The sequence below is a fragment of the Mangifera indica genome, chromosome 1 (assembly GCF_011075055.1).
Source record: "Mangifera indica cultivar Alphonso chromosome 1, CATAS_Mindica_2.1, whole genome shotgun sequence".
NCBI classification, from domain to species: domain Eukaryota; kingdom Viridiplantae; phylum Streptophyta; class Magnoliopsida; order Sapindales; family Anacardiaceae; genus Mangifera; species Mangifera indica.
Genome location: NC_058137.1, coordinates 24,947,624 through 24,974,586, shown reverse-complemented (window position 1 = coordinate 24,974,586; position 26,963 = coordinate 24,947,624). Strand labels below are relative to the sequence as shown.

The following is a 26,963-nucleotide window of genomic DNA, read 5'->3' as shown; positions in this document are numbered from 1 at the left end:
TATTCTGTTTGATAAAAAATAATATATAAAAATAATTATTATATATAATTATATGTAATAAAAAAATACTAAAATAATTGTGTGAAAATTGTGGATTATTATTTTGGTTTGAATATTAATAAAATGAGAAACAATAAAACTCAAAATAGGAGGAGAGTATCAAAACTAAAATTGTTAAAAAGGATTAAAAAAAATACTTGGATTTCTAATCCCAAGTATCAAAAAATAAAAATATAAATAAAGTGGAAGTCAGCTTACCTTGTAAAGAAAAGAAAAAAAAAAAAAGATGTCAATCAAGACTAAGATTGGATTCGAGCAGAGCCAAACTGGAGCTCGATTCGGTTTATATATAGTTGAGCTTGAGCTCATAAAAGTCAAATTCGAACTTGGTTGTCGTTTTAATACATATTGATCAAAATGATATCGTTTTGTATCAAAATTTTTAATAAAAAAATTTAGTAAGTAGCTCAAGCTCGATCGACCTCGTATAGGATCGACTCATTTCAGACTTGTTCGAATTGAGTTAGAGTCCAACCTTAATCAAGACAAATCAATGAAACATGAAAATTGATAGGTAATCATGTATATACCCACCTTAGTTCATATTAACGAGGGCAGGGTTATATTTAACCTGAACTTAATTTAAATAAGAGTGTATGTTTTTATTTAAAAAAAGGGTACCTTATAGTTAGTTTGATTTTAACGAGTTTAAACTTTAACAAACTCAAACTCAGTTTGATATGAAAAATCATAACTTGAGTTTAACTCGAAAGATATCTGTTTGTAGATTTTATCTGCACCATTTCAAATTTAACCACTATTTCAACGTTAGGACTTTAAACTATCCCATTTTTCCTTTGCATCGAAGTTTTTTAAAGTAAATTAGGTGAAGTAATTATTTAAGAAATTCAAACTTCCATAAGTTATTTAAAAAATTACATCGGGTCAAACTTACATGTGGCTTGGTTCAGTTTGTGTGCCAACAGCAACACCCACGGTTGATCAGGGTTTAACCGAGATCAAATTAAGAATCAAGAAAATCCTAATAGTTGGATTGCAGTCTATCCCAAGCGAATTGTCAATTTGTTTTTGGGTCATATCCTATCCAATTTGGGTTTTTAATCCATATTCATCATCAATTTTCAAAATTTTTTTTCTCATTAATTTTTTTTTCCAAGTTCTTATAAACAAATTAAAAACTAGTAAAAAAAATAATTATAAATAATTGTAATATGCGTGCGTGAGAACTGGGTTGTCTTCGTCAAGGTCTACGTCTCTGTTTTTCTTCCCCAGATAGAGCAATGTAGCCATCCAAGTCTTATCCAGGCATCAAGTTCGGCTTCCCTTTTGATCCCTCCCATTCAAATTAATACATCTTTTAATTCTTCACTGCACTACAAACAACATAAATAAAACAAAATATGTTTCATTTTCGCCTTTTCCTTTCACTTATTTCTGCCTTTGGCTTCCCATCCGAGTCTCAGGACAGCGAAGGTTATCTTTTTTATATCATTTTCAGTAATATTACTCGCACAATTTTTTCTCACAAAGAAATGAATAATAGTTGTGCAGTTTTTCTTTTTTTTTTTTCGAGTTTTTTTTTTTAAGTGAAAGCTTTAAAAGAGATAGTAAAGACGCTGGGTAAGAAGGGTTCGAATTTCAATGTGAAACCATGCAATAAAGAAAAGAGTTGGCATACGCTGCTAAATAATTATATATTATTATATGGTTAAATAATTTTAAATTAAAAATAAAATAATATTCAATTATAAGATAACATACTATTATTTTTATATAGTATTTTATTGATTTAAAAAATAAATAACCGTATACAATGTGTAATATATAAAATCCTTAAATACATAAATCAAATAAAGATTTCATAACATATAAAATGACCAATATGCCCTCATGATCTCTTAATAGTGTCATAACCTCACAACCACTATCTCTACTTATTTCCTACAAAATATTGAAAAGAATGAGTGATAATCACTCAGTAAACAAGAGATATTGGATCTTGTATATCATCTCTTTTATTCCTTTCCATTTTATAAATATATATAGAATCCGTTTAAATTTAGTCATCTAGAGTACTCTATTGGACTCCGAATTTTGATGTTTTAGAATTCCTTAACTTATACTTTGTCATCTAGGAAACATCTTCATTCTCAAAACTTTAATGACATAACATTGTTTAACTTATTTATTTCATTATCTAATGTACACCTTCGAACCCACTGATATTTAGCTAAAATAATGAGAGAAAATGATAATTTTGATATTCTTACATGGTGGAAGCATATCAACAATATTTCGTTATACAGTGTTTTTCACTATGACACGTGATTTACAAATACCTCTAGTATCTACTGTAACATCAGAATAAACTTTTATATAGAAAGATGTATCTTAAATAATAGAAGATCAGGTTTATACCCAAATATTGTTAAAAATATTATGCATGAAATATTGGATGATGACAAATTTCAAATTGTAAAATCGAGTTGCTGAAGTTATATTGAAAGATTTCAATAATTTAGATGTGAAGGATGATTGAAAATGTATGATATTTATATTTGTAATAACTATGAGTTTATTTTTATGTACAGTTTCTTTTATTTTATTGGATTAATTTTTTTATTATGTAATCAAAGTTTTCCTATACAATAAGTGAAGGTTTAATAATAAAATTTTATAGGTATTCTTCTTGTTTATTTTAAAAATTAATAAAATTAATCATTTAAATTTTTTTTTTAAAAAAAAAAATTGACAAACTGCCCGAAAAACACATAGATCAACTAACAAAAAGGCTCAGTGTGGCACTGTCCAGGGGCAAATGGCTGTGCCCCTGGCCTTGATTTTGTGATGAGTTGGCATGACTTTTAGTCCCTCATTTTTTATGAACCATGGCCTTGCACGGCCTGTGGCATAATACAGTACACCAAATAAGACTCAAACTAGTCTAACTTGACCTAGCTCATTGATAAGTTTATACAAAATTATTTAATAAACTTAGTCAAATGATCATATGTATATGTTCCATAGATATGAAATTATTATTTATATGAAATTCTCTTGACGGATTAGTCTGATAAACACGTCTATCTAATATGCACCCACATGTTTATATCATACTGTTAATAAATAATCTTAACATATTAGATTTGTCAATATCTTTCATTATTATCGTTTAACACTACGATACTCATAATTATAATATTTGTGCCCTCAATCAAAATAATATCAAAATTACGGATATTTTTAAAATAGTTACTATACGTACATATAGGGTTTTCATAATTAATGACTTACATTGTTTTTTTTATCATGATTCGACCATCTTCAGGATATTAATCTAATTACATAAAATAAAACAATAATAAAGAAATATCATTTTATTTATACAAACATGATGTAAATTCTAATAGGTCTTTTTTCTGGCGGGTTATAAAATATTTTATAACATTCTTCAATTAATTTCCCAGAGAAAAAAAAAAAACACGCCTTTTAAAATTCGTTTTGAGTTTTCCTTCGTCAAGGTCTACTCCTGCCTGGCGGCTAGCGCTGGCAGTATCCCTCTCTTTCCTGTGTTCCTTCCTTCTAACTCATTTTCATGTATTTAATGCAATCTTTCTCACCATCTCTCCCCTCTGCAAACTCCTGCATCTTTTGATATATTTTTTCTGCAACGTACACAAGATTAAAGGATGTTATTTCATCATCGTCTCCTTTTCCTTTCACTTGTTTGTGCCTTTTGCCTCACAATTTTTGCTTCTGGAGCCCCTCTTTTGGAAAACAGTGAAGGTAACGATTTTTTTTTTTACTTTTAAAGAGTACTGTATGTTACTTCAATTTTGCGTCGTCGTTTATAAATTAATTAATTCGTCTACATATTTTTTTTCCTACATACAGTGGAAGCTTTAAAAGATATAGCAGAGTCACTAGGCAAAAAAGACTGGAATTTCAATGTAAATCCATGCAGTCAAGAAAAGAGTTGGGTTGCAGAAACCCAAGATAATGGATCTGAGAAAAATGTCAGCTGCGATTGCTCCTTCTCCAGTGGCACTCTTTGCCATGTAGTCTCCATGTATTTTCTTCTACTCCATTCCTTTTCTCCATACTTTCGTATCTAACCAGATATTAATTACTGTATATTGGAATCTACGGAGAATCTGGATAGAAAATTTATGGCTAATAGTATATGGATAATTTTTGTGCATAAATAATGATGTGTTACTATGTGATTAGATGTTTTATTTTTAATTTTTAATTGTCTAATCACATGATGATATATTATTATTTATATATAAAATTATACATATAACATTACTCGAAATTTATTTAAGTCAACTAGTTAAGATATCACTGCTTGTTATTAACACTGAATTTGAGAAATACCACAGTTTTACAAAATTTGAAAAGTCACACTTGCGGGGTTCGAAAAACCAAAAGTTCATCTATAGACTAACTTAACTTAAAAGAGATAAAAGTAAAATCGTTATTTCATTAATAATATTCAAAAAAATATAAAATTCATTATTGTTCTCTCTCTCCCTCAGATTTAAAAACTAACAACTTTACCTCTACCTCTAATTTTCAAAAATAACATTTTTCCCCCAAAAACCCAAGGTTTATTTTTCAGATGCTTTTCGGCCACCAGATATTCACTTTCGATGAGAGAAGAAGCAATGAAAACATGTTTTTGTCGATTCCAAATGAATCAATAGAGTCAACAAAGATGTGTCTTTATTGCATCATCTAGAAGTTTCAGAGAAATGAAGGATGGCTGATGAGATGGTGGGTTGAAGCGTTTTTTTTGATGGCCAGAGATAGTGGCCAAAAAGCCTATGAAAAATGAACCTTAGGTTTTAGGGTTGGGAGAGAGGGGGGGAGGGAAAATATTTCTTTTGAAAGTTATAAAACTTTAGACAAGGATGAAGTTATTAATTTTAAAAAATATGGAGGGAAATATAATGAATTTTATATTTTTTTAATATTATTAGTAAATTTTATATTTTTTAAATATTATTAATGAAATAATAATTAGCCTATAGGAGAGACTTTTAGTTTTTCAAATTTCGTATGTATGATTTTGAGAACACATTAAAACTTGTAAAGGAAATAGTCCTTTGGGAGGAGGGAATAAACCCTTTGACCTTTCTATGAAAATACATATGTTTAGGTGGGTATTTTGACTAAAAGTTTTCAAATAATTGACCTTATGGTTTTCCAAAACCTTTGATGGCACATAGTAATTTATCATATTTTTGGCACATAAAAATATAATATTATTTAAATAAATAATTTTATATTAAAAATAAAATAATATTTAATAATATGATAATATATTATCTATATATTTAAATTTTATATAAAAAATATGTGTATTTAACATTATTACCGTATAATTAGTTGTAAGTTTTTGTTATTATAACATGTAAAATTAAAAATTAAAAATTTTATATTAATTAATGGGTTAAAGTTATTACTCAAAAATTGATATTGAGATGTTAATTTCACTCTAACTTCTTTCAATTGATTATTAGAGATAATTTAGTTTAATTAAAGCTTTTTAAATCTAGCACTCCCTCGAGTCGTATTCATTCACTAATAAAAAGTGATTATAGTTGAGAAGCGTGAAAATTTTCTTTTTCTTTTTTTTTTTTAATTGTTAATACTTAAAATTACAGAGTGCTCAAGTCTGGAAATCTGACCGGCACTCTCCCGCCAAACTTGACCAGACTCCCTTTTCTCCAACAATTGTAAGCGTAACTATTACTCTAACTTTTATCATTCCAATTTTACCCCTCAGAATTTCCTAAATTACAGTTTACAATGTCTCTCTTCACAGTGACGTCTCTCGCAACTATCTCAGTGGCCCAATCCCGCCAGTATGGAGCTCCCTCCCACTCGTCAGCATGTATGTTTTCTTCTCTTTCTCTCCATAAATATTATTGACTTTGAATTTAAAATTTTTCTAAGTTAACAGTTAATTATTGGTCATTGATCCATATATTAAAAGTTTTAGGTTGTTCATACTTATTTTTGAATCATTCTTGTGAATCAAAATGGACATACTAATTAGTTAAAAAAAGGTCCATACTTTGAGATGGTCTTGAGCCAAACTTAGAATTTGTTGTCAGTGGAAAACAAAAAATTCATATGTATTGTTTTGTGTTTGTGAGACTGATAAGAATTGGGTGGTGTGGTTTCAGTTCCCTTCTTGGAAACCGGTTAACAGGTTCAATTCCAAAAGATATTGCAAATATTAGCACGCTCAAAAGTTTGTGAGTCTTTCTTTTTCCAATTATCTTGTTGCTTATCAATTTGAGGAGAAGTTTTATCAATCTTGTGGTCAAATCATTCTTATATATCTATTATAAATGTATAGAGTTCTGGAGTTCAATCAGTTTTCAGGAGTTTTGCCTGAAGAGCTTGGAAATTTATCAAGCCTAGAAAGATTGTAAGTAGGATAATGAATCAATATTTTACATTTTCACTTTACTTAAGTTAGTAAATTTTACTTGTATTTGGGTATTTAGATTAACCTTTGTTGTTATTGTTGTTGCTATAGGCATCTTACCTCAAACAATTTCACTGGGGAATTGCCAAAAACATTTTCTAATTTGATCACACTGCAGGAGTTGTAAGCTTATGATGTTTATTACTTTTTCGAGGTTTTATAATAAGCTCAAGTTGGTTATTTATTGCATTAAATAAGATTTCTGTTCTTTTCTTTTTCTCAACTTGATATAGTCGAATTGGTGATAACAACTTTAGTGGGAAGATACCCGAATTTATTCAGAACTGGACAAACCTTAGAAGACTGTGAGAGCTTTATTGTTTATCATTTGTGGTAAGAAATTTGTAATCAATTATTACTGTCACCTAATCAAATTAAAATGTGTCAGCAGAGTTATTCAGGGAAGTGGTTTGGAGGGTCCAATTCCTTCTAGCCTTGCTGATTTGAAAAATTTAACTGACCTGTAAGTCTGGTTCAATGTTGCAAGTCAATTCTTTTAATTATGACATGTATTTTTGGATTTATGTTAGACTTGTTCTTGGTTGAATTTCAATATGCAGGATAATCAGTGACTTGAATGGAAATGATTCAAGTTTTCCACTGCTTGAAAACTTGACCAATTTGGGGACACTGTAAGTAAATTGATTTAGTGACTACACATTTAGTAGAAAATATATGTATCTTATGGAAAGTTGAAAGTGACGACATGTGGTTGTGTTACAGGATATTGAGAAGTTGCAACCTCTTTGGAGAAATACCATTATATCTCGGCAATTTTACAAATTTGAAAACTTTGTTAGTAAACTCTTTGTTTTCTTTTCAATTCTATTTGAGATAAAAGAACAATTCTAGAAAACTCTCTACCACTTCAAGTTGTTTGCACATGTGTAGCTCAGTTTTTCATGTGCTCTTATGGCAAAAGGATTCAATTCAGGCTATTAAAAAACTAGAGGGCCCTCAGGTGGTGTTTGTGTGTATAGACCTAGTTAATGAGAAAAATATCAGCTAAATTCATATGAGTTTTCAACAAGATGTTTTATTTCTTTATATGCTTGGTTTAACATGCTCTGCCAAATTATTTGGGCTTTGCTGTATAAGTTTGCTCAGACATATTAGCTTAACGCTACATTTTCTCTTGCAGAGATCTAAGCTTTAACAAGCTTAGTGGAGTGATCCCAAACATCTCTGCCAGTCAACCAATTGCAACTTACATGTAAGCATATCATTTTGATCTGATTTCGGTTTCCAAACTGATACAGTGAATGGTATTGCCTGATTATCAACATATGAATTTTAACAATAGAACAGGGAATTGATCAAAGCAACTGAAATTTACACTTCAATTTTGGTGGTTGAATGTTACCATGTATAATAAGTGGCCCAACTTACATCTGTTTGTGGTAGGATTTTAGAATTTGTTGCTATTGAAACTGAAAAATGAGTGGTGTGTTTGAGTTATAATTGTGTAAAATTATCAATCTATCTTTCTTATGTTGCGTGTCCGCTGTTGGTATGGATAATAATACTTAATTATCCTTATGTGTTCTTTAACGGAGAGAAGAACGTTTTTACTGAACTTTTTATATTCATCTTGATTAGATATTTAACCAGCAACTTTCTAACCGGAGCGGTGCCTGATTTGTTGGTGAAATCACGAAAGAAAGTGTAAATTTCTCTTCCACGTGCCCTCTATATTTTGTTGAACAATTATGCTATAGAATCTTGATGTATCACTTCTGAAACTATTGTATTCTTATGTTCATTTGCACATCAAATCCTGTGAAGCCTGTTAACATAGTCTGGTTTCAAATATGGACTCTGTATCTATCCATGAATTCTGATTATGCTATCCTAACTGCCAGTGCGGAGGCTGTCATTATGGAACTGCATTCACAAGTGAAGCATAATGCCATTTCTATTTTCCTTTCAAAATAACTGAAGTCTCTCTTGCTTTATGAAAAATGAGATTGTGGAAACTTAAATTAAAATTATAACAACACTTCCATAAACATTTTTAGATTATGGTTTATTAATTATTTTTTTCATCCCAGTTAAGTTGCACGCTTTAAGATAATGAATCACATTGAAATTTCTGTGGCAGTGATCTTTCTTATAATAATTTCACTGCTGGACTCTCAGAGGTGACACACTGCCAAAGTGAAGATGTGTGAGAATACTATCTTACTAAGTTGAACCTTAAGCACTGGATTATAAACTCTGCTACACTTTCACAACTATTAAACTAGTGTAATGTCTTCCAAATTCTCAGTTTTATATTTTTATTGTTTTTTAGGAACTTGTTTGCGAGCTCTTCTAAGGCCAATGACATGTAAGTTGCACATTCATCTTCCAATAACTCGCATTAAAAATGTTTTTATTTTTTTCTTGTAATTTAAATGAGATTCAATGATATGTTACATGGTTATGATGCTAACCTCTACCTTACATTTAATTTTCTAGAACAGGAATTGTTTCATGTTTGAAGAGCTCCAATTGTCCAAAAAGTACGTTGAAATTTCAATTTTTTTTTCACATTTCTAGACTATTGTGTTTTTCTTGATGTGCTGCTTGTTTATATTCCTTTTTTTTTTTAATTTAAATTGATATAACAATAGTCTGTTTAGCCATGGCTGGTTAGAATGGAACCTACTTGTATCCGGTTGATCTTTTAGTTAAATAAAAAGTTATGCTGTGGTTGGTTTGTCTTTACTATGAAGAGAGTGTTCAGACAAGTCCATGAGGGTACTCTTCTAGACTTAGTGGAAAAATATGAATACCAGAAATTTTAAAGGAATAGCAACAAGGTCATCGGTTTTATTGTTTTGAATTTGTAGTTCTCCTCCAAGGCCTGCCAGAGTCAAAATGAAGAAGAAAGATTTTAGTACATTGAAATTTTTTTGTTGTTATTTTCTTGTTCAATGGTTACTAAACTGTTGTTTTTCTTCCAAGCTTTGAACTACCATCTTCATATTAATTGTGGAGGGAAAGAAGTGATTGTTGATGGAAATACCACATATGAAGCTGATACAGATAAAGCCGGACCTTCAAAATTCTTCACTAGTAGAACTTATTGGGGATTTAGCTCCACTGGCCACTTCCTGGATGCCCAATCTGCAGAAACTTATATTTGGGAAAATACATCTGTACTGTCAATTAATGATTCCAAGGCCCAGCTATACAAGCAAGCCCGTCTTTCTCCCCTGTCTCTTACCTATTATGGATTTTGTCTGGGAAATGGAAACTACACAGTCAAACTCCACTTTGCAGAGATAATGTTCCCTGATGACGAAACATATAGCAGCTTGGGCAGGCGCATATTTGATGTTTACATTCAGGTGACTGTTGCATTATACTTCCTAACCATGAAAAAAGGTTTTGGTATTTACCAACCTTTAATGATTTTTATTGAATATTTTGGCAAATGATAAATTGTGGAGACTAGTGCGCGCATGTGTGTGTTTATTTCTACCAGTGTTTAAAATGTTGTTAAAGCTGAAATCTAAAATAATATCCACTGCATGCATGAAAAGTTAAGTTAATTGGCAATAATCATCTCAGGGAAAGCTGGTGCTCAAGGATTTTAATATCAAGGTTGCAGCTGGCGGTGTTGGTAAGGAAATTATGAAACCGATATTTAATGTTTCTGTCACCAGCAATACTGTAGAGATCCGTTTCATCTGGGCTGGGAAAGGAACAACTGCTCTCCCCATAAAAGGAGTTTATGGTCCTCTTATATCAGCCATTTCTGTTGATGCTGGTTGGTTTAATACTAGACACTGCTTCTCCTTATCTGTGATAACCTTTTTTTTTTTTTAAATTCTGCAAGAGTTATAGAATTAAGCAAAAAATTCCTGGATTCATGTCTGGGTTATAAATTCCTTAACAGTTAAGTAATTTTTTAAATAGTACTTGCATTTCCTCCTTAATGTGATTGGAGAACATAATTGAACAAATAAAACCATTTCATTTCCTTTTAAAGCATTTAAATAGAGCCTTTGACTTGTCCATAAACCAAAAGTGTGTTCATTACATCATTTATTTGGTTTGATTTTTAGGAATTTAAGGAGGATTGCCACCGTTGTTTTTTATTATCTTTCTAATGTTTAAACAAATTCATTTTAAGTGTTATAATAGCTTGTATTTAATATTTAAAATGAATGGTTTTTCCCGCCCTATCACCTTTAATATTTGGAATCTATTTTTTTATTTTTTTTCTCTTGTTATTATCAACTTATATGTAAGAGTTTTTGCCTGGAATGATGTATTCTCCCATTTTGATATCTTCTTTGTTTCTCACCAAGCAGAATTCACTCCCCCATCAGAAGAAAAGAGCAGTACTCCCCTTCAGAAAATAGTAGTAGTATATCTGCTGGGACAATCGTTGGAATTGTGGCTGGAGCAGTGGTTACTATTTTCCTGATTTTGGTTATCCTTTGGTGGAAAGGCTGTCTGAGATGGGAGAGTACATTGGAGCAAGGTATTTTGAACGCCATTAACTTTTTACTTGTAATTCTCAGTTCTTTAATTTATTTGCATATTTTTTACTGTATACAGTAGTGGAGGATGATCAGTACACATTTTTCTTATCTAACCTTGTTTCTTCCACAGAGCTCAAGGGTCTGGACTTGCATACGGGTTCCTTTACTCTGAGGCAAATTAAAGGTGCGACAAACAACTTTGATGTAGCTCACAAGATTGGAGAAGGTGGCTTTGGTCCAGTTTACAAGGTATTACATTACCTGCACTTGATAATCACTTTCTCTTTATTACATGTAACTACTGTTCTTGTATTCCTTTAATGCAGAAATCTTCTTCATTTCTTCTTAAATATGCAGGGCACCCTGGCTGATGGTACTGTAATTGCTGTTAAGCAGCTATCTTCCAAATCAAAGCAAGGAAATCGAGAGTTTGTGAATGAGATTGGCATGATTTCTGCTTTGCAACACCCAAATCTTGTAAAGCTTCATGGATGTTGTGTTGAGGGAAACCAATTAATGCTAATTTATGAGTACCTGGAAAATAACAGCCTTGCTCGAGCTTTATTTGGTAAGTCTCAACGATATATGAAGTCTATATTCGCTTTATCTGTTGATCAAACATATACACATGCATGTTTCAGTGGATTCTAAATCTTGTTTATTGGTGGTTTAAAGGTCCAGAAGAGCATCAGTTGAAAATGGATTGGCCAACAAGGCACAAGATCTGTGTGGGTATAGCAAGGGGTTTGGCTCATCTCCATGGAGAATCAAGGTTGAAGATTGTCCACAGAGACATCAAGGCCACTAATGTGCTTCTTGATAAGGACCTGAATCCCAAGATATCTGATTTTGGTTTGGCCAAACTAGATGAGGAGGAAAACACCCACATAAGTACTAGAATTGCTGGAACACTGTGAGTTAATTTGCTGCATACTAATTTGTTAAAAACAAGTTCCCGTTTCCATCTTGTAAGAAGTCGGTAAATTGAGCTCAGTAATCAGTATGAAAGAGTTGAAATCAAAAGAAGACAAACATCTGTATTGTAGGCTATTAAGCCTACAAGTTATATGCATGCCTAACTGAATTTTATACACCCGATTTTGCAGTGGGTACATGGCACCAGAATATGCAATGCGAGGTTATTTAACTGATAAAGCAGACGTGTATAGCTTTGGAGTCGTTGCCTTGGAAATTGTTAGCGGAAGAAGCAATGGTAGTTTCCGACCAAAAGAGGAAAGAGCATATCTTCTTGATTGGGTAAACTTTAATTCTCTTTCTTTGTTGCATTTGTTATTATTAATTATGGCTGCAGTCACCATTAGAATATTCTCATTTTTTGAAAGAAATGCTCAGACTTTGTGAACGATAATCAAATGCAGCTCTTGTGCTCTTAATTTTGATCACATTACAGCTAATCCTATATCAAATTCTACGGTAACAAGGTATTTTACCGCTAGTCTTGTTTCAATTTACCCTCTTCAGGTTCATGTCTTAAAAGAAGAAGAAAACTTGATGGAGCTAGTCGATCCAAGGTTGGGCTCGGACTTTAATGAGAAAGAAGTGATGGCGGTGATCAATGTGGCCCTTCTATGCACTGCTACCTCTTCTGCTGTTAGGCCGACAATGTCTGAAGTTGTAAGCATGCTTGAAGGATGGGCTGCTGTTCCAGAGTCGATTCCACGCTCTAGTGACTCCATTGAAGAGGCCAAGTTCGAAGCAATGCGAAACTATTATAAATGCAGTAGAGAACAATCCAATAACGAGAGCCAGAGCCAGAGTAAGTCGACTGACAAGCTGTGGACGGGTTCTTCGACATCTGCATCTGATCTTTACCCAGTCAATATTGATTCGGATTATTTGGTTGCTGGAAACTAGTGATTAGAAAATAGTTGAAACATGAAAGCATGTTAAGGTAATACAATTGTATACAATTTAGAGTTAATTTGGTTGGAGTAATTTTTTACGTTAAAAAATAAAAGACTATTGAAAGAATAAATTATTTAAAAAATTATTTGATATAAATTATTATTTTATTAAATAAAAATTAATATATATAAATAATTATTATATTTGGTTATTTATAATAAAAAAATACTAAAATAATTGAGTGAAAATTGTGGATTATTATTTTGGTTTGAATGGTAATAAAATGAGAAACAATAAAACTCAAAATAGGAGGAGAGCATCAAAACTAAAATTATAAAAAAGGATTTAAAAAAATACTTAGATTTCTAATTCCAAGGGTCAAAAATCTGGGCCAGAGGTGCAAGAAGCCTAACAAAGGGACCAGAGGTGGAAGTAAGAAAGTTTGTAAAGGTGAAAGAAGCCTAACAAAGGGACCAGAGGTGCAAGAGTCTTGGGCCAGCTTACCTTTTCAATAGAAAAAAAAAGAAAAAAAGAGGATGTTGACCAAGACAAATCAGTGAAACACGAAAATTTATAGGTAATCATGTATATACCCACATTAATTCGCTTTAACGAGAGCGTGCGTGAGAACTGGGTTGTCTTCGTCAAGGTCTACGTCTCTGTTTTCTTCCCCTGATTGAGCAATGTAGCCTTCGAGGTCTTATCCAGGCATCAAATTCGGCTTCCCTTTTCATCTCTCCTGTTCAAATTCATACAAAGCGCTACTTATATCATTTCTTCAACAGCAACATTAATAAAACTAAAACATGTTTCATTTTCTCCTTTTCCTTTCACTTATTTCTGCCTTTGGCTTCCCAGCTTTTGCTTCTGGAGCAGCCCGCTTGCCGGACAGTGAAGGTTATCTTTTTTATATTATTTTCAGTAATATTACTCGCACAAATTTTTCTCACAAAGAAATGAATAATAGTTGTGCAGTTTTTTTTTTTTTAAATTTACAGTGAAAGCTTTAAAAGAGATAGCAAAGACGCTGGGCAAGAAGGATTGGAATTTCAATGTGGATCCATGCAGTAAAGAAAAGAGCTGGCATCCAGAGGCTCAAGTGAAAGGATCTGAGAATAAAGTCGGATGCGATTGCTCATTCTCCAATGCCACTGTTTGCCATGTTGTCAGCATGTATATTCTCTCTTTCGCTCTCTTTCTTCTCCATTAACTAATGAAGATTAATTATACTATTATTTTATTTTATTTATTTATTTTTAATTAATTGATTTTTAAATACAGAATGCTGAAGTCTCAGAATCTCCCAGGCACTCTCCCGCCGGAATTGGCCACCCTCCGTTTCCTCCGAAAGATGTAAGTTCCATCACAATTCCATTTTTACCCCTCATCATTTCCGAAATTCCCATTTGATCAGATAGTCATGAAATCTAATAACGAACTTAACTGTCTTCTCAAGTGACCTCGCTCGCAACTATCTTTCTGGTCCAATCCCGTCGGAATGGAGCTCCCTGCAGCTTGTCTTCATGTACGACCTTCTCTCTTTCTTTCCAAAGGAATTTTTTTTTGTATAGAACAACTTTGTTTTATAATTTGGTTAAAACCGATACATCAATATTATATACACATATTTTAAAGTATATAATTCTTTATATAAATAATATATTATTATATATTTACATCTTATTTATCTTTAATTTAAAATTATTTAATTATATAATAAGATATAATTTATATACTCAATTATATATTAAAAAATGCATAAACAAAAGCCAAATGATTATTTACCATTCAAATTTTACTCTAATCTTAAAAACATACATATAGTAAATAACAAATTCAAATATCCATTCATAAACTAACTTTTATTAGAATTTTTTGTTAGGAATAAAGGTAAAATCATTATTTTATCTTTAAACTTTAAAACCTTAAAAATTTATATCATTTTCTCTTTTTAATTTAAAAAACTAATAATAAATTTTAAAAAATTGTATTCCCCCCAAGGGTAAGTTTTTCAATCTTCGATAACCAATTGTATTTCCTACCATTAATCGGTGTTTTCACCATCTTTTTCTCCCTCAGCCAATGTTCCCATCGGATCAATTTCGTCAAATGAGGATAGTTCATCTTTGTTCGATGAAATTGGTCCAATGAACGTCTATGGTTGGAGAAAAAGATGGTGGAAACATCAACCAACGATAGGAAGGGCATGTGATTGTCAGAGATAAAAAAAAAAAACCCTAGGGGGAATACCGTTTTTCAAAATTTAATTTAAAAAAAATTTTAGATTTTTTAGATTAAGAGAGACAAATGATAGAAATGTTTGAAGATTTAATGTTTAATAATAAAATAGCGATTTTACTTTGATTCTAATAAAAAAGTTTTAATAAAAGTTAATTTATAAGTTAGTATTTAAATTTTTTGATTAATGTGAATATATTTTTGATATTTAAGTAAAACTTGGGTGAAACGTGGTCCTTTGCCAGTATAAATAATTCAACTGTTTTGTCAAACCATGGTGGCGTCGGGACAAGTCAAACTGACTTTCGCTGTCACTAGGCATTGAAACGTAGCCCCAACGCAAGGTGGTGCTGGAAATTTTGAAGGATTGAGAAAGTTGAAGAAATTAATTGAATCCAGACGAACAATTACGGTAAATGAAGCACGTATTATACCGTATATAAAAAATTATTTTTTTTTTTTTTCGGATGTTATATCCTAGAGTACAATTTTTTTAAACCAACAATAATAAAATAATATCTTAAGACTGTTTCGTACCAATTTTAATACAATGGTGTGTCTAACTCCTGTTCCAAACTAGCTTGGCCTCCCAACCATGATGCTTCGATGCGTTGCAGGTACCCATTATTGGGCCGGGGTATTTACAGCGACGGAGGGATTGGTTTTCTTAGCGTCAAGCTTGTGTCTCCATAAACAGTCTTTCTAGTGGTGCCACACTCCACCCATCAAAATTCTAACTTGTTGAGACATTTAAAATGACTAAAGTAGTGGATTATAAGAAATCAACAGTTAAATTTAGAATTGGTTGTCAATGGAAAATGCAAAATTGATATGCATTTTTGGCGTTTCAGACTAATAAACTCATTGGGTTGTGATGTTTCAGATCCCTTCTTGGAAACCGCTTAACTGGTCGAATTCCAGAAGCTCTTGCAAATGTTACAACGCTTAAAGATTTGTGAGTTTTTATTTTCTCAATCTTTTGCTGCTTGTCAATTTCAAAGAATTTAGAGGAATCTTGTTGTTAAGTGGTCATATTTATGTACGTACGATAAACGTGCAGAATTTTGGAGTTCAATCAATTTTCAGGAGTTTTGCCTCCGCAGCTTGGATTTTTGCCCAGCATTGAAAGACTGTAAGAAGATGAATCTATATTTTTGCATTTTATTCCAAAAGAGAAATTGAAGAAAGGACATTTTCCCTCTACTTAATTTGGTTGATTTTATGAGTATTTGAACGCTTAAATTGATTTTTGCTGTTATTGTTGTTGCTATAGCCTTCTTACCTCGAACAATTTTACTGGGGAATTGCCAAAAACATTTGCTAACTTGACCACACTGAAGGACTTGTAAGATAAGCTTATAATTTCTGTTACTCTTTCAAGGCCTTTTATAAGCTCAAGTTGATTTTTAATTTAGTTAAAATATAATTCTTTTTTCTTAACTTTATGCAGTCGAATTGGCGATAACAACTTCGTTGGACCAATACCTGATTTTATTCAGAACTGGACAAACCTTACAAAATTGTAAGAGCTTTGTTCTTTATGGGTTTATTGCTAAATTTGTATTAATTATATTTTGGTCACCCAATTAAATTGAAGTGGTACAACAGATATATTCATGGAAGTGGTTTGGAAGGTCCAATTCCTTCTGGCATTTCTGCTTTGGAAAATCTAATTGAGTTGTAAGAGTGGTTTAATATTTCTGCTCATTTATCTTCATTATATCATGTATGTTGGATTATATTAGACTTGTTCTTGGTTGAACTTCAATATGCAGGAGAATTAGTGACTTGAATGGAAACGATGTGCCTTTCCCATCACTTGAAAACTTGATTAATCTGGAGATACTGTAAGTAAATCGATTCAGTGACAACACATTTTGTTGACATTCTATCTGCTGGAAATTCTCAAGTGATAATATTTGGTTGTGTTACAGGATTTTGAGAAGTTGCAACCTCATTGGAGAAATACCATTATCTCTTGCAAACCTTACAAATTTGCAGACCTTGTTAGTTCACTCTTTGTTTTCTTTTCATTCTTTACAAGATCAAAGAACAACATCAATAGAAAATTCTCCACCACTTCAAGGTTGTTTGTACATGCATAGCTCAGATTTCCATGGACTTTCTTTTTTTTCAGCAAAAGGATTCAATTCAGTTTTTTAAAAAACTGAAGGACCCTCAGATGAGTGTATAGAACAATTTAATCAGCAAAATATCAGCTAAATTCACATGGTTTTGCTTCATAGATGGTTTCTTTCTTTAAATGCTAAGCTTCACTTGCTCTGCCATGTTATTAGCTAGGGCTTCACTGAGTAAATTTGCTTGGACAAATCAGCTAAACGCTATGTTTTCTCTTGCAGAGATCTCAGCTTTAACAAACTAAGTGGAGTGATCCCTAGCAACTTTACTGGTTTACAAATTGCGACTTACATGTAAGCATATTGTTTTTAATGTGATTTTTTTCCCAAACTGATTCAATGGATGCACTGCCTAATCATCAACAATTTTTTATGTTCATTTTATTTAGATTTTTAACCAGAAACTTGCTAACTGGAGAGGTGCCTGGGTGGCTGGTGAAATCTCCAAAGAAAACGTAAGTTTCTCTTCTGCATCTGTATCATTTGTTGAACATTATTCTAAAGAATCTTGATGTATCACTTCTGAAACCTGTTAACATAATCTGGTAATATATGTGGACTCTGGTCTCTTCATGACTTCTGATTGTGCTATAGTAACCGCCAACGTGTTGGAGGTCCTTACAAATTTAAGCTCTTTACATGATTTGCAAACTGAATTCGTAAGTGAAGGAAAGACCGTTTCCACTTTCCTTTCTTTCTATGAATATTAGAGTTGATGCACATTGCATGCTCAAAATAACTGAAGTATTTCTTGGTCTCTGAAAAAATGAGTTTTCGGTAAGTGACATTAAATATGCAACAACTGTTCCATACACATTAAGGTGCACTCTTAAATATAATGAATCACACTGAAATTTCTGTGGCAGTGATCTTTCCTATAACAAGTTCACTGCTGGACTCTCAGAGGTGTCAAACTGCCAAAATGGAGCTGTGTAAGAATACTATTTTACTAATTAGAACCCTAAGCACTGGATTATCAACTCTGCTACACTATTCAGAACTACTAGGAAACTAGTGCAATGTCTTCTAAATTCTGAGACTTATATTTTTATCATTTCTGCAGGAACTTGTTCGCAAGCTCAGATAAGGCCAATGACCCGTAAGTTCTACATTTATCTTCCAGTAGCATGCATCAAAAAACATTTTGATATTTTCTTGTCATTTAAATGCAATTCAATGATATATCATGTGGTTATGATACTAACCTCTATCTTTCATTTAATTTTCCAGGACTGGAATTCTTTCATGTTTAAGGAGCTCCCATTGTCCAAAACGTAAGTTGAAATGTCAAATATTTTTATCTGGATTTACTGCATGTTTATGTTCCTTTTTTTGACAATTATACTGCAATACACTATATAGCAATGGCTGGTTAGACTAAGACCCACTTTTATCTGGTTGTTCTTGTTGTGAAATGGAAATTTTGATGTGGTTGGATGAGGAATACATTCTTATCAACATAGTTGTCAAAGGCCCACCTCAGGCACGCTAAAGCACTGTTTTATTCAAGGCAATAGCCACATCGCCTTGAGTATGCTCAAGGCGACCAGTGGTTCAAAGATGATTACTTTTAGTGTTCTTTCGATGCCTTGGGAAAAACTTTAAGCACTGAAAAAGCTCATTTTATTATCACCTAGGTTATCTACAACTAGATTATAGGGTTATCAACATATTCTAGATAGTTTTTGGCACAGTTTCAAGCTTTTAGGAAGGTTTTGGGCAATTTTTAGTGTAATATAAGGGTTATTGTCAATTTTTAGGTCTTCATTGAGGTTCAAGGTTGTCGAAGAGATCACTAACAAATTCTAAGGTTGTTGAGAGGTCAATAATGAGTTTTAAAGTTACCAAGAGGTTGTCGGTGAGTTTGAGGGTTGTCAAAGAGGTTACTGGATTAAGGTCGTTAGATAGATTTACTAATTCCTTATAGAGGTCATCAAAGAAGTCTAGATATAATAACTAATTGTTGTCAAATATGAGAGTATTGATGCAATTGTCGGTCAGATTTTTATATTTGATGTAGTAATGAATAATTTAAATTTAATAGAAATATATTAAGATTGGGACACTTGTCTTCAATCCAATAATAAGTTTTCATTATAAATATATTATTTAAGTTTCAAAAGAGGGGGAGAAAAAAAATATTAGGGTTTGTTAGTTAGACAGCTAATCTTGGCTGATTGTGGAAAGTCTCCAACACCTCAAATGGCTAAAAAATGGGAGGTCTCGGACTTCTTGAATTGTTAGAAATGGGAGGCCCCGAACTTCTCAAATTATTCGATTTATCTTTGTAATCTTTTGATTAATAAAATAGCTTTAGTTTATTATATTTTTATATTTTAATTTTTTGTTTTAGTTGAATAAGAGCTAAGTTTCTAACAAAATGGTTTTATCGAAAAGTCACCAGTTGACAGTGGATCATCGCTAAAAGGTTCTGTTGGAACAAGATTGACTGGATATGATAATGGTACGCTCTGATACTATACCATTTTATTAGGTACCTAGCTCTTATTCAACTAAAATAGAAAATTAAAATATAAAAATATAATAAACTAAAACTATTTCATTAATAAAAAAATTACAAAAATAAACCGAATAATTTGAGGAGTTCAGAGTTGGGGCCTTCCATTCTGAACAATTCAAGGAGTCTGAGACCTCCTATTTTCTGCCATTTGAGGCGCTGGAAACCTCCCACAATCAACCAAGATTGGTTGCCCAATAACATACCTTAATATTTTTTTCTCCCCTTTTTTTGAAACGTAATTAGCATATTTATAATAGAGACTTATCAAGACAAGTATCTCAATCCTAACATTTCTCTTTCCTTCAAAACCATCTTGTTCTCAATATGGATTTTTATATATTGATTTTTTATTCTATTTTTAATTTTCTTTTTCTGATTTTTTTTATTTTTTATCATTTATTTGTTTATTTATTTTTCCACATCTACTTGCCTCTCTCACTGTCAATTCTTTTCCACCTCTCCATTTTTCCCAAATGGCCCCACACCTTTTTTTTATCTCTTCCCAACAAACTAACCTTCTGCTTTCTCTTTTTGTTTTCCCAGCAAACCAACAACCTCTTTTTCCTTTTCCCGACAAACCAACAACCCTTCTGAAAAGCTATGCCCTCCACCTGTTTTTCGCCTTTTTTTCTCTCTCCTCTCTTCTTTCTTTCTTCTCTTTGCCTTTTTCTTTTTTTTCTTTTCTCTCTCCTTTCTCTTTTCTTCTCCTCGTCTTTTTCTTTTCTTCTTTCTTCTCCTCTCTTTTTCTTCTTCACTATTTTTGCTACTTCCTTTCCTTCCCTTTTTTCTGTTTTTTTAAGCCATTTCTTAGCATTGACTTTGACGACCTTTCAGAACTCCGGTCATCGTCGTCTTGTCAATTTATATCGATTTGCCTTTCACCATCATTATCTCCAGCCGATCTCATTCTGACAGAACCTTTTAGCAACGATCCACCGTCAATCGAAGACTTTTCGACTTCCTCATCTATCTCCGGTCATTTCTCTCGTTGGGATCACAGTAAAAACCCAAATTGAACTTCTCTAATATTATTTTGTTAAGAACTCAACTCTTATTTAATCAAAACACAAAAATATAATAAACTAAAACTATTTCATTAATTAAAATATTACAAAAATAAACCAAATAATTGGAGAAGTTTGGGGTCTCCCATTGTTAATAATTCGAGACTTCCCACTTTTGGACTATTTGAGGCATCGAAGATCTTTCACAATCAGTTAAGATTGACTATTTAACTAACAAACCTTAATATTTTTTTCTCTCTCTTCTTTTAAAACCTAAATAATATATTTATAATAGAGACTTACTATTGATGTTAAATGTTCCAATCCTAACAAAATAAAATAAAAATAAATTGAATTTTTTAATTGCCTTTGGTTAAAAAGCATGCCTTCGCTTTGCCTTTTTCCCTTAAGCAATAGGACCTCTCATTGCCTTTTGACGCTTTTTGCCTTTGACACTATGCTTATCAATACATCCTAGTTCATTCAAACTTTCATTATAAAGGCTGTTTAGACAAGTTCAAGCGGGCTCTTCTAGACTTACAGGGCATGCCATAATTTTTAAAGGAATAGCAAAAGGGCGATCAGCTTCTTGTCTTGACTTTGTAGTCCCCCATTCATTGCCTTCAAGGGTTAAAAGGACAAAAAAAGAATTCAGTACTTCTTAATTGGAATTTTGTTTTATTTATTTTCGCGTTTAATATATGGTTACTAACTTTGTTTTTTCTTGTCCCAGCTTTGTACTCTCTTAATATTAATTGCGGCGGAAAAGAAGTTACTGTTAATGGGACTACATACGAAGCAGATATTAATCAAGCAGGACCTTCATACTTTTACTTAAGCCAAAGTAATTGGGCATATAGCAGCACTGGTTACTTCTTGGATGATGCCCTCTTAAAGGAAAAATATATTGGGCAAAACTCCTCCATACTATCAATTAAAGATCCCCACCTATACATGCAAGCGCGGCTTTCTCCCCTCTCTCTAACTTATTATGGATTTTGTCTGGGAAATGGAATGTACACAGTAAAACTCCACTTTGCAGAAATCATGTTCACGGATGACAAAACATATAGTAGCTTGGGCAGGCGCATATTTGATGTTTACATTCAGGTGATTATTGCATTTTACTTCCTAATTATCAACAGATGTCTTGATATTTATACAACTTTGAAGATTAAACCTTTTGACTGAATTCTGGCAAAAGATAAAAATGGAGACTAGCCTATATAAATTTCAATTTCTACCAGTGCTTAGATTGTTGTTTATATCCACTGCCTGCATGAAAAGTTCAGTTAAATCAAATAATATGACTACAGGGAAGACTGGTTTTGAAGGATTTCAATATTGAGGTTGCAGCTGGCGGCATTGGTAAGGCAATCATAAAATCATTTAATGTTTCTGTCACCAATGAAACTGTGGAGGTATGTTTCATCTGGGCTGGGAAAGGAACAACTGCTATCCCAATTAAAGGAGTTTATGGTCCCCTTATATCAGCTATTTCTCTTGATCATGGTAGGCTTAATACTACACAAAGTTTCTCCTTATCTTTGATACTCGATTTTTGCAAGTACTATAGAATTTCACAAAAATTTACTTGACTCATGTCTATATTACAAATTCCTTATAGTTAAGTAATTTCAACTAAATTGTACCTCTATTTCTTTATTAAAACATTTGACTGTACAGGAAGCAAAAGTGTGTTCATTGCTTCATTTTATTTAGTATGGCTTTTAGGAGTTCAAGGAGGATATCAACTCATGTTTATTGTCATTCTGATGATTAAGCAAATTCATTTTAAGTGTTATGGTAGCCAGTATTTAATACTTAAACAACAAAGTCATTCTTTTTATTTTTTCTCTTGTTCTGACCAGCTTGAATATATAAAAGAGTTTTTACCTGAAATGGTGTATTCTCCTACCTGTATAACTTCTTTATGCCTCACAAAGCAGAATTCACTCCTCCATTAGAAAAAAGAAGCAGTATATCTGCTAGCGGTGTTGCCGGAATCGTGGCTGCAGCGGTTGCTATTATCCTGGTTGTGGGTATCCTTTCATGGAAAGGCTGTTCAAGACAAAAGAGTACACTGGAACAGGGTATTTGGAATGCTACCAACAATTTTCTTAAAATTTTCGGTTCTTAAATTTATTCACAAATTTTTTTTCCTAAATACAGTTGTGGAGGATAATCAATATGCATTTAAAATCTCCCTAAATATATTCAGAAATATAAAGAAATTTTCTTACAATTTTTTCTTGTCTAAACGAGTTTCAGCCACAGATCTAAAGGGTCTGGACTTGCACACTGGTTCCTTTACCTTAAGGCAAATTAAAGCTGCTACAAACAACTTTGATGTAGCTTTCAAGATTGGAGAAGGTGGCTTTGGTTCTGTTTACAAGGTACTTTATTACAGGTTGTATATGAATACTTGTTTTTGTCTAATAGCATAAAACTACTATTTTCGTCTTGTTTTATTTATAGAGGAATCTTTCTCCATTTCTCAAACAGTACAGGGCATCTTGGCAGATAGCACTGTAATTGTATCCTTTTGTTTTTTAATACAGGAATCTTAGTGCATTTCTAAAACATGCAGGGTGTTTTGGCAGATGGCACTGTAATTGCAGTTAAGAAGCTATCATCGAAATCTCGGCAAGGAAATCGAGAGTTTGTGAATGAGATTGGCATGATTTCTGCTTTGCAACATCCCAATCTTGTAAAGCTTTATGGATGCTGTACGGAAGGAAACCAATTATTGCTAATTTACGAGTACATGGAAAATAACAGTCTTGCTCAAGCTTTATTTGGTAAAATTTTCAACTATATATAGAGTCTATATTTGCTTTACAATAAAACTGTAATTTTGAATTAAGCTTTTTATCTATAGAGCACACATATACTTGTGCATGTGTCAGCAGATTCTAAAGCTTGTTTATTAGTGGTTTAAAGGTCCAGAAGAACATCAATTGAAGTTGGATTGGCCAACAAGGCACAAGATCTGTGTTGGTATAGCGAGAGGTTTGGCTTATCTCCATGAAGAATCAAGGTTAAAGATTGTGCACAGAGACATCAAGGCCACTAATGTTCTTCTTGATAAAGAGCTAAACGCTAAGATATCTGACTTTGGTTTGGCAAAGCTAGATGAAGAGGAAAAAACACACATAAGCACACGAATTGCTGGAACACTGTGAGTTTATTGATGACTAATTTCTTATCAATCCATTCCCTTTTCTATAAATTTAGCTCAGTATGGGTGAAGTTTCAAAAAGATAAATATCTTTCATAGAGGATGTTAGGCATCTATGTTAGAAGTAATAGACATGCCTCACTAAATGCTACAATCATGATTTTGCAGCGGATACATGGCACCAGAATATGCAATGCGAGGTTATTTAACTGATAAAGCAGATGTTTATAGCTTTGGAGTTGTTTCCCTAGAAATTATAAGCGGAAGAAGCAACAGTAGTTTCTGGCCAAAGGGAGAAATTTATCTCTTAGATTGGGTAACTTTAGTCTCATATATTCTTGCACTTGTTGTTCTTCAATTTGGCTGCATTCACCATTAGAATATTGGCAAGCTGTGTGACATTCCAAACTTGCAGTATGTTTGCAGCACACCAAGGTGACATGGTGATACCATTTTCACTTGAAAAGTCCTGGAAACCCTTTGAATAAAATCCTCAGACTTCATCAAGGATAATCAAATAGAGTTCTTAGGCCACTTAATTTTAATCACATCATCACTATTATCTTATATCAATTTCGACAATGCCTGTTTTGCCATTAATCTTGTTTCGGTTTACGTCTTTTCAGGTTCATATCCTGAAAAAGAAAGGAAAATTAATGGAATTAATCGATCCAAGATTGGGGTCAGACTTTGACAAAGAAGAAATGATGGTGATGATCAGTGTGGCTCTCCTATGCACTAGTGTCTCTGCCACAGTTAGGCCTACAATGTCTTTGGTTGTAAACATGCTTGAAGGCAGGGCTTCTGTTCTAGACTGGGATCCGCGGTCAAGTGACTCCATTGATGAGGCCAACTTTGAAGCAATGAGAAGCTATTTTCAGTACAACAGAGAACAGACTAACAAGGGGAGCCAGAGCCATAGTCTGTATATGGATGGACCGTGGACGGGTTCTTCAACATCTGAAGCCGATCTTTATCCAATCAATCGGGATACAGATCTTCTGGTCTCTAGAAAGTAGTCATTATAGATGTCAAATCTGTGCAAATTATCTCTGCTTGCTGGCTTCTTTGACAAGCTATCTTCACCTCAAACAAGTTCAAGTATAATATCATGTTGAGTTTCCTTTTTTCTGTTAACTTTCCTTTTGAATATTTCTGAGTTTATCAGAAGTGAAAATAGTTGAAACAGAATGCATTAGAAGTTTATAAGGATTTACAGCTATCCATAATTACCTAATCGCATGATAACATATCATCTATATGTTTATTTTCTGTATTTAAAAATGTATTCGTATAATTTTACTGTTATTTCCGTTTTGAGTGAGAGTATTAGAGATTAGCCCCCACTTGCATGTGAAGTGGCTATAACAATTAGATGATGATTGGATCAAATCTTGATATTGTAATTCTAGTCTAGATTATGAGTTGGATTTCATATTGATCTAATTATCAATGAAATAATTTAGTAAAGTTTCATATTTTAGACTATATATTAAACAAACTTAGAAATATATGATCCTTTAAATTAGAGTTGGATTTAAATCAAATTAATTTCAAGTATAAGCTCAATTAGATTTGTATAAAACTAAATTCAGGCTTAAACTCAAGTTCAATTCAAAGGTATTCGAGGTCGGCTCATTTCAAATGAACAGAGCTCGAGTTTGGTTTGGTACTAAAACGAATTTAGTTCGAATAAATCTAAAATAAACTTAATTTAAGTAAACTTAAATTTGAACATTCAATATTTTTTAGCTCAAATTTTTAAGATGTTCGATTCGTTAACTTAAGTTTATAAGTATAAAAAATCTCATACAAAATGATATTATTTTAATCAAAATATATTAAAACGATATTGTTTTAATATATTCAAACTAAATTTAGATTTATTCAAATTAAATTTAAATTTAAATAAATTTAATTTGAATTCGACCTTACTTACTAAAGAGGGAACCCACCAATTAATACGGTTTTGAAGGTTTTTGGAAACAATTTCAACTAGAAAATAATCATTTAAACCAATTGTTAACCAACTAATTAATGCTCATATAAAATTATTAATACTTCATATCATTAAAATAAATCATAATTGAAAGCAACGACAATAAAAGGGAGAAAATGACAACACATTCACGTTGTCCAAAAATGACATTAACATTAACTCTATCCCAAAAGAAAAAACAAAAACATTTAACGTGTTTCAGATTTCATATTTGGATTCAAAATTAGAAAGTGATATTGTAAATTATATCTTATTATATAATTTGATATTATTTTATTTTTAATTTAAAATTATTTAATTATATAGTAATATATATTATTTGTATATAAAATTATATATATTATTTGTACACATAACACAATTTTTTATGAAAAAAAGTCAACCAAATATTAATAATAATCACTCTTTGATAATTTAGGAATATCATAGGAGTACCATTCACGTCTCTATAATAAATCTTTAATAAAATTATACATACATATTTTGAGTATATAAATAAGTATACATTTACATATGTCATTATATGATTGGATGATTTTAAATTAAAGATAAAAAAATATGTAATCACATGATAATACATACAAGTGTATATCTATTTATATACTTAAAGTGGATATACATAATATTATTCATAAATCTCATGCCCGAATTTATAATTTATTTCGATTAACTTGGATAGACAAATTTAGCTTATTCAAACTTGAGCTTGAGACAAATTTGATTTACTTAAGTGCGACCCAATAAATCATTTCAACCTCTTAATTTTCAAATTATTAATTTAACCCATATAATTTATATATTGATCAACTACCTTATATATTTAAAGTAAATAAATTAGAATGTAGTAATTTATTAAGTGTAAGGTTTAAAACTTTAGACGATTATTATATCTTATTGGTGTCATAAATTTGCAAGCTCACCCAAAATCTAACATTCTAAAGCTCGAGTTCAAACTCAATTTATCATTAGTTAAGTTAAACCCGAGCTATTCACAGGTAGTTTGACTTGACTA

At 31.9% G+C, this 26,963-nt stretch overlaps 2 protein-coding genes across 6 annotated transcripts; both read left to right on the top strand.

The window, feature by feature from the left end:
- The first annotated feature begins 3,559 nt into the window (after positions 1-3,559).
- LOC123220167 (probable leucine-rich repeat receptor-like serine/threonine-protein kinase At3g14840) lies at positions 3,560-13,026 on the top strand. Its single transcript, XM_044642205.1, has 24 exons — positions 3,560-3,807; positions 3,916-4,090; positions 5,694-5,765; positions 5,855-5,923; positions 6,219-6,290; positions 6,395-6,466; positions 6,578-6,649; positions 6,760-6,831; positions 6,918-6,989; positions 7,087-7,158; positions 7,250-7,321; positions 7,668-7,739; positions 8,126-8,191; positions 8,628-8,693; positions 8,820-8,855; positions 8,987-9,030; positions 9,476-9,861; positions 10,085-10,283; positions 10,857-11,003; positions 11,135-11,253; positions 11,362-11,572; positions 11,680-11,917; positions 12,111-12,261; positions 12,487-13,026. Exons 1-24 carry the CDS (start codon positions 3,711-3,713, stop codon positions 12,877-12,879), a joined length of 3,045 nt encoding a protein of 1,014 aa, XP_044498140.1. The 5' UTR covers positions 3,560-3,710; the 3' UTR covers positions 12,880-13,026.
- Positions 13,027-13,541: 515 nt separating this feature from the next.
- Positions 13,542-25,210, top strand: LOC123226187 (probable leucine-rich repeat receptor-like serine/threonine-protein kinase At3g14840). 5 transcript variants are annotated; one of them, XM_044650717.1, is made up of 24 exons: positions 13,542-13,767; positions 13,869-14,043; positions 14,152-14,223; positions 14,327-14,395; positions 15,992-16,063; positions 16,169-16,240; positions 16,382-16,453; positions 16,559-16,630; positions 16,717-16,788; positions 16,884-16,955; positions 17,043-17,114; positions 17,469-17,540; positions 17,636-17,701; positions 18,113-18,178; positions 18,310-18,345; positions 18,477-18,520; positions 21,505-21,881; positions 22,088-22,283; positions 22,721-22,864; positions 23,049-23,167; positions 23,362-23,572; positions 23,715-23,952; positions 24,121-24,268; positions 24,579-25,210. In XM_044650717.1, exons 1-24 carry the CDS (start codon positions 13,677-13,679, stop codon positions 24,969-24,971), a joined length of 3,021 nt encoding a protein of 1,006 aa, XP_044506652.1. In that variant the 5' UTR covers positions 13,542-13,676; the 3' UTR covers positions 24,972-25,210. The 5 variants fall into 5 exon arrangements, with proteins under 5 accessions (XP_044506652.1, XP_044506642.1, XP_044506660.1 ...); XM_044650707.1 differs by having other exon boundaries at positions 23,043-23,167; XM_044650725.1 differs by lacking the exon at positions 16,717-16,788 and having other exon boundaries at positions 23,043-23,167.
- Positions 25,211-26,963: the final 1,753 nt, after the last annotated feature.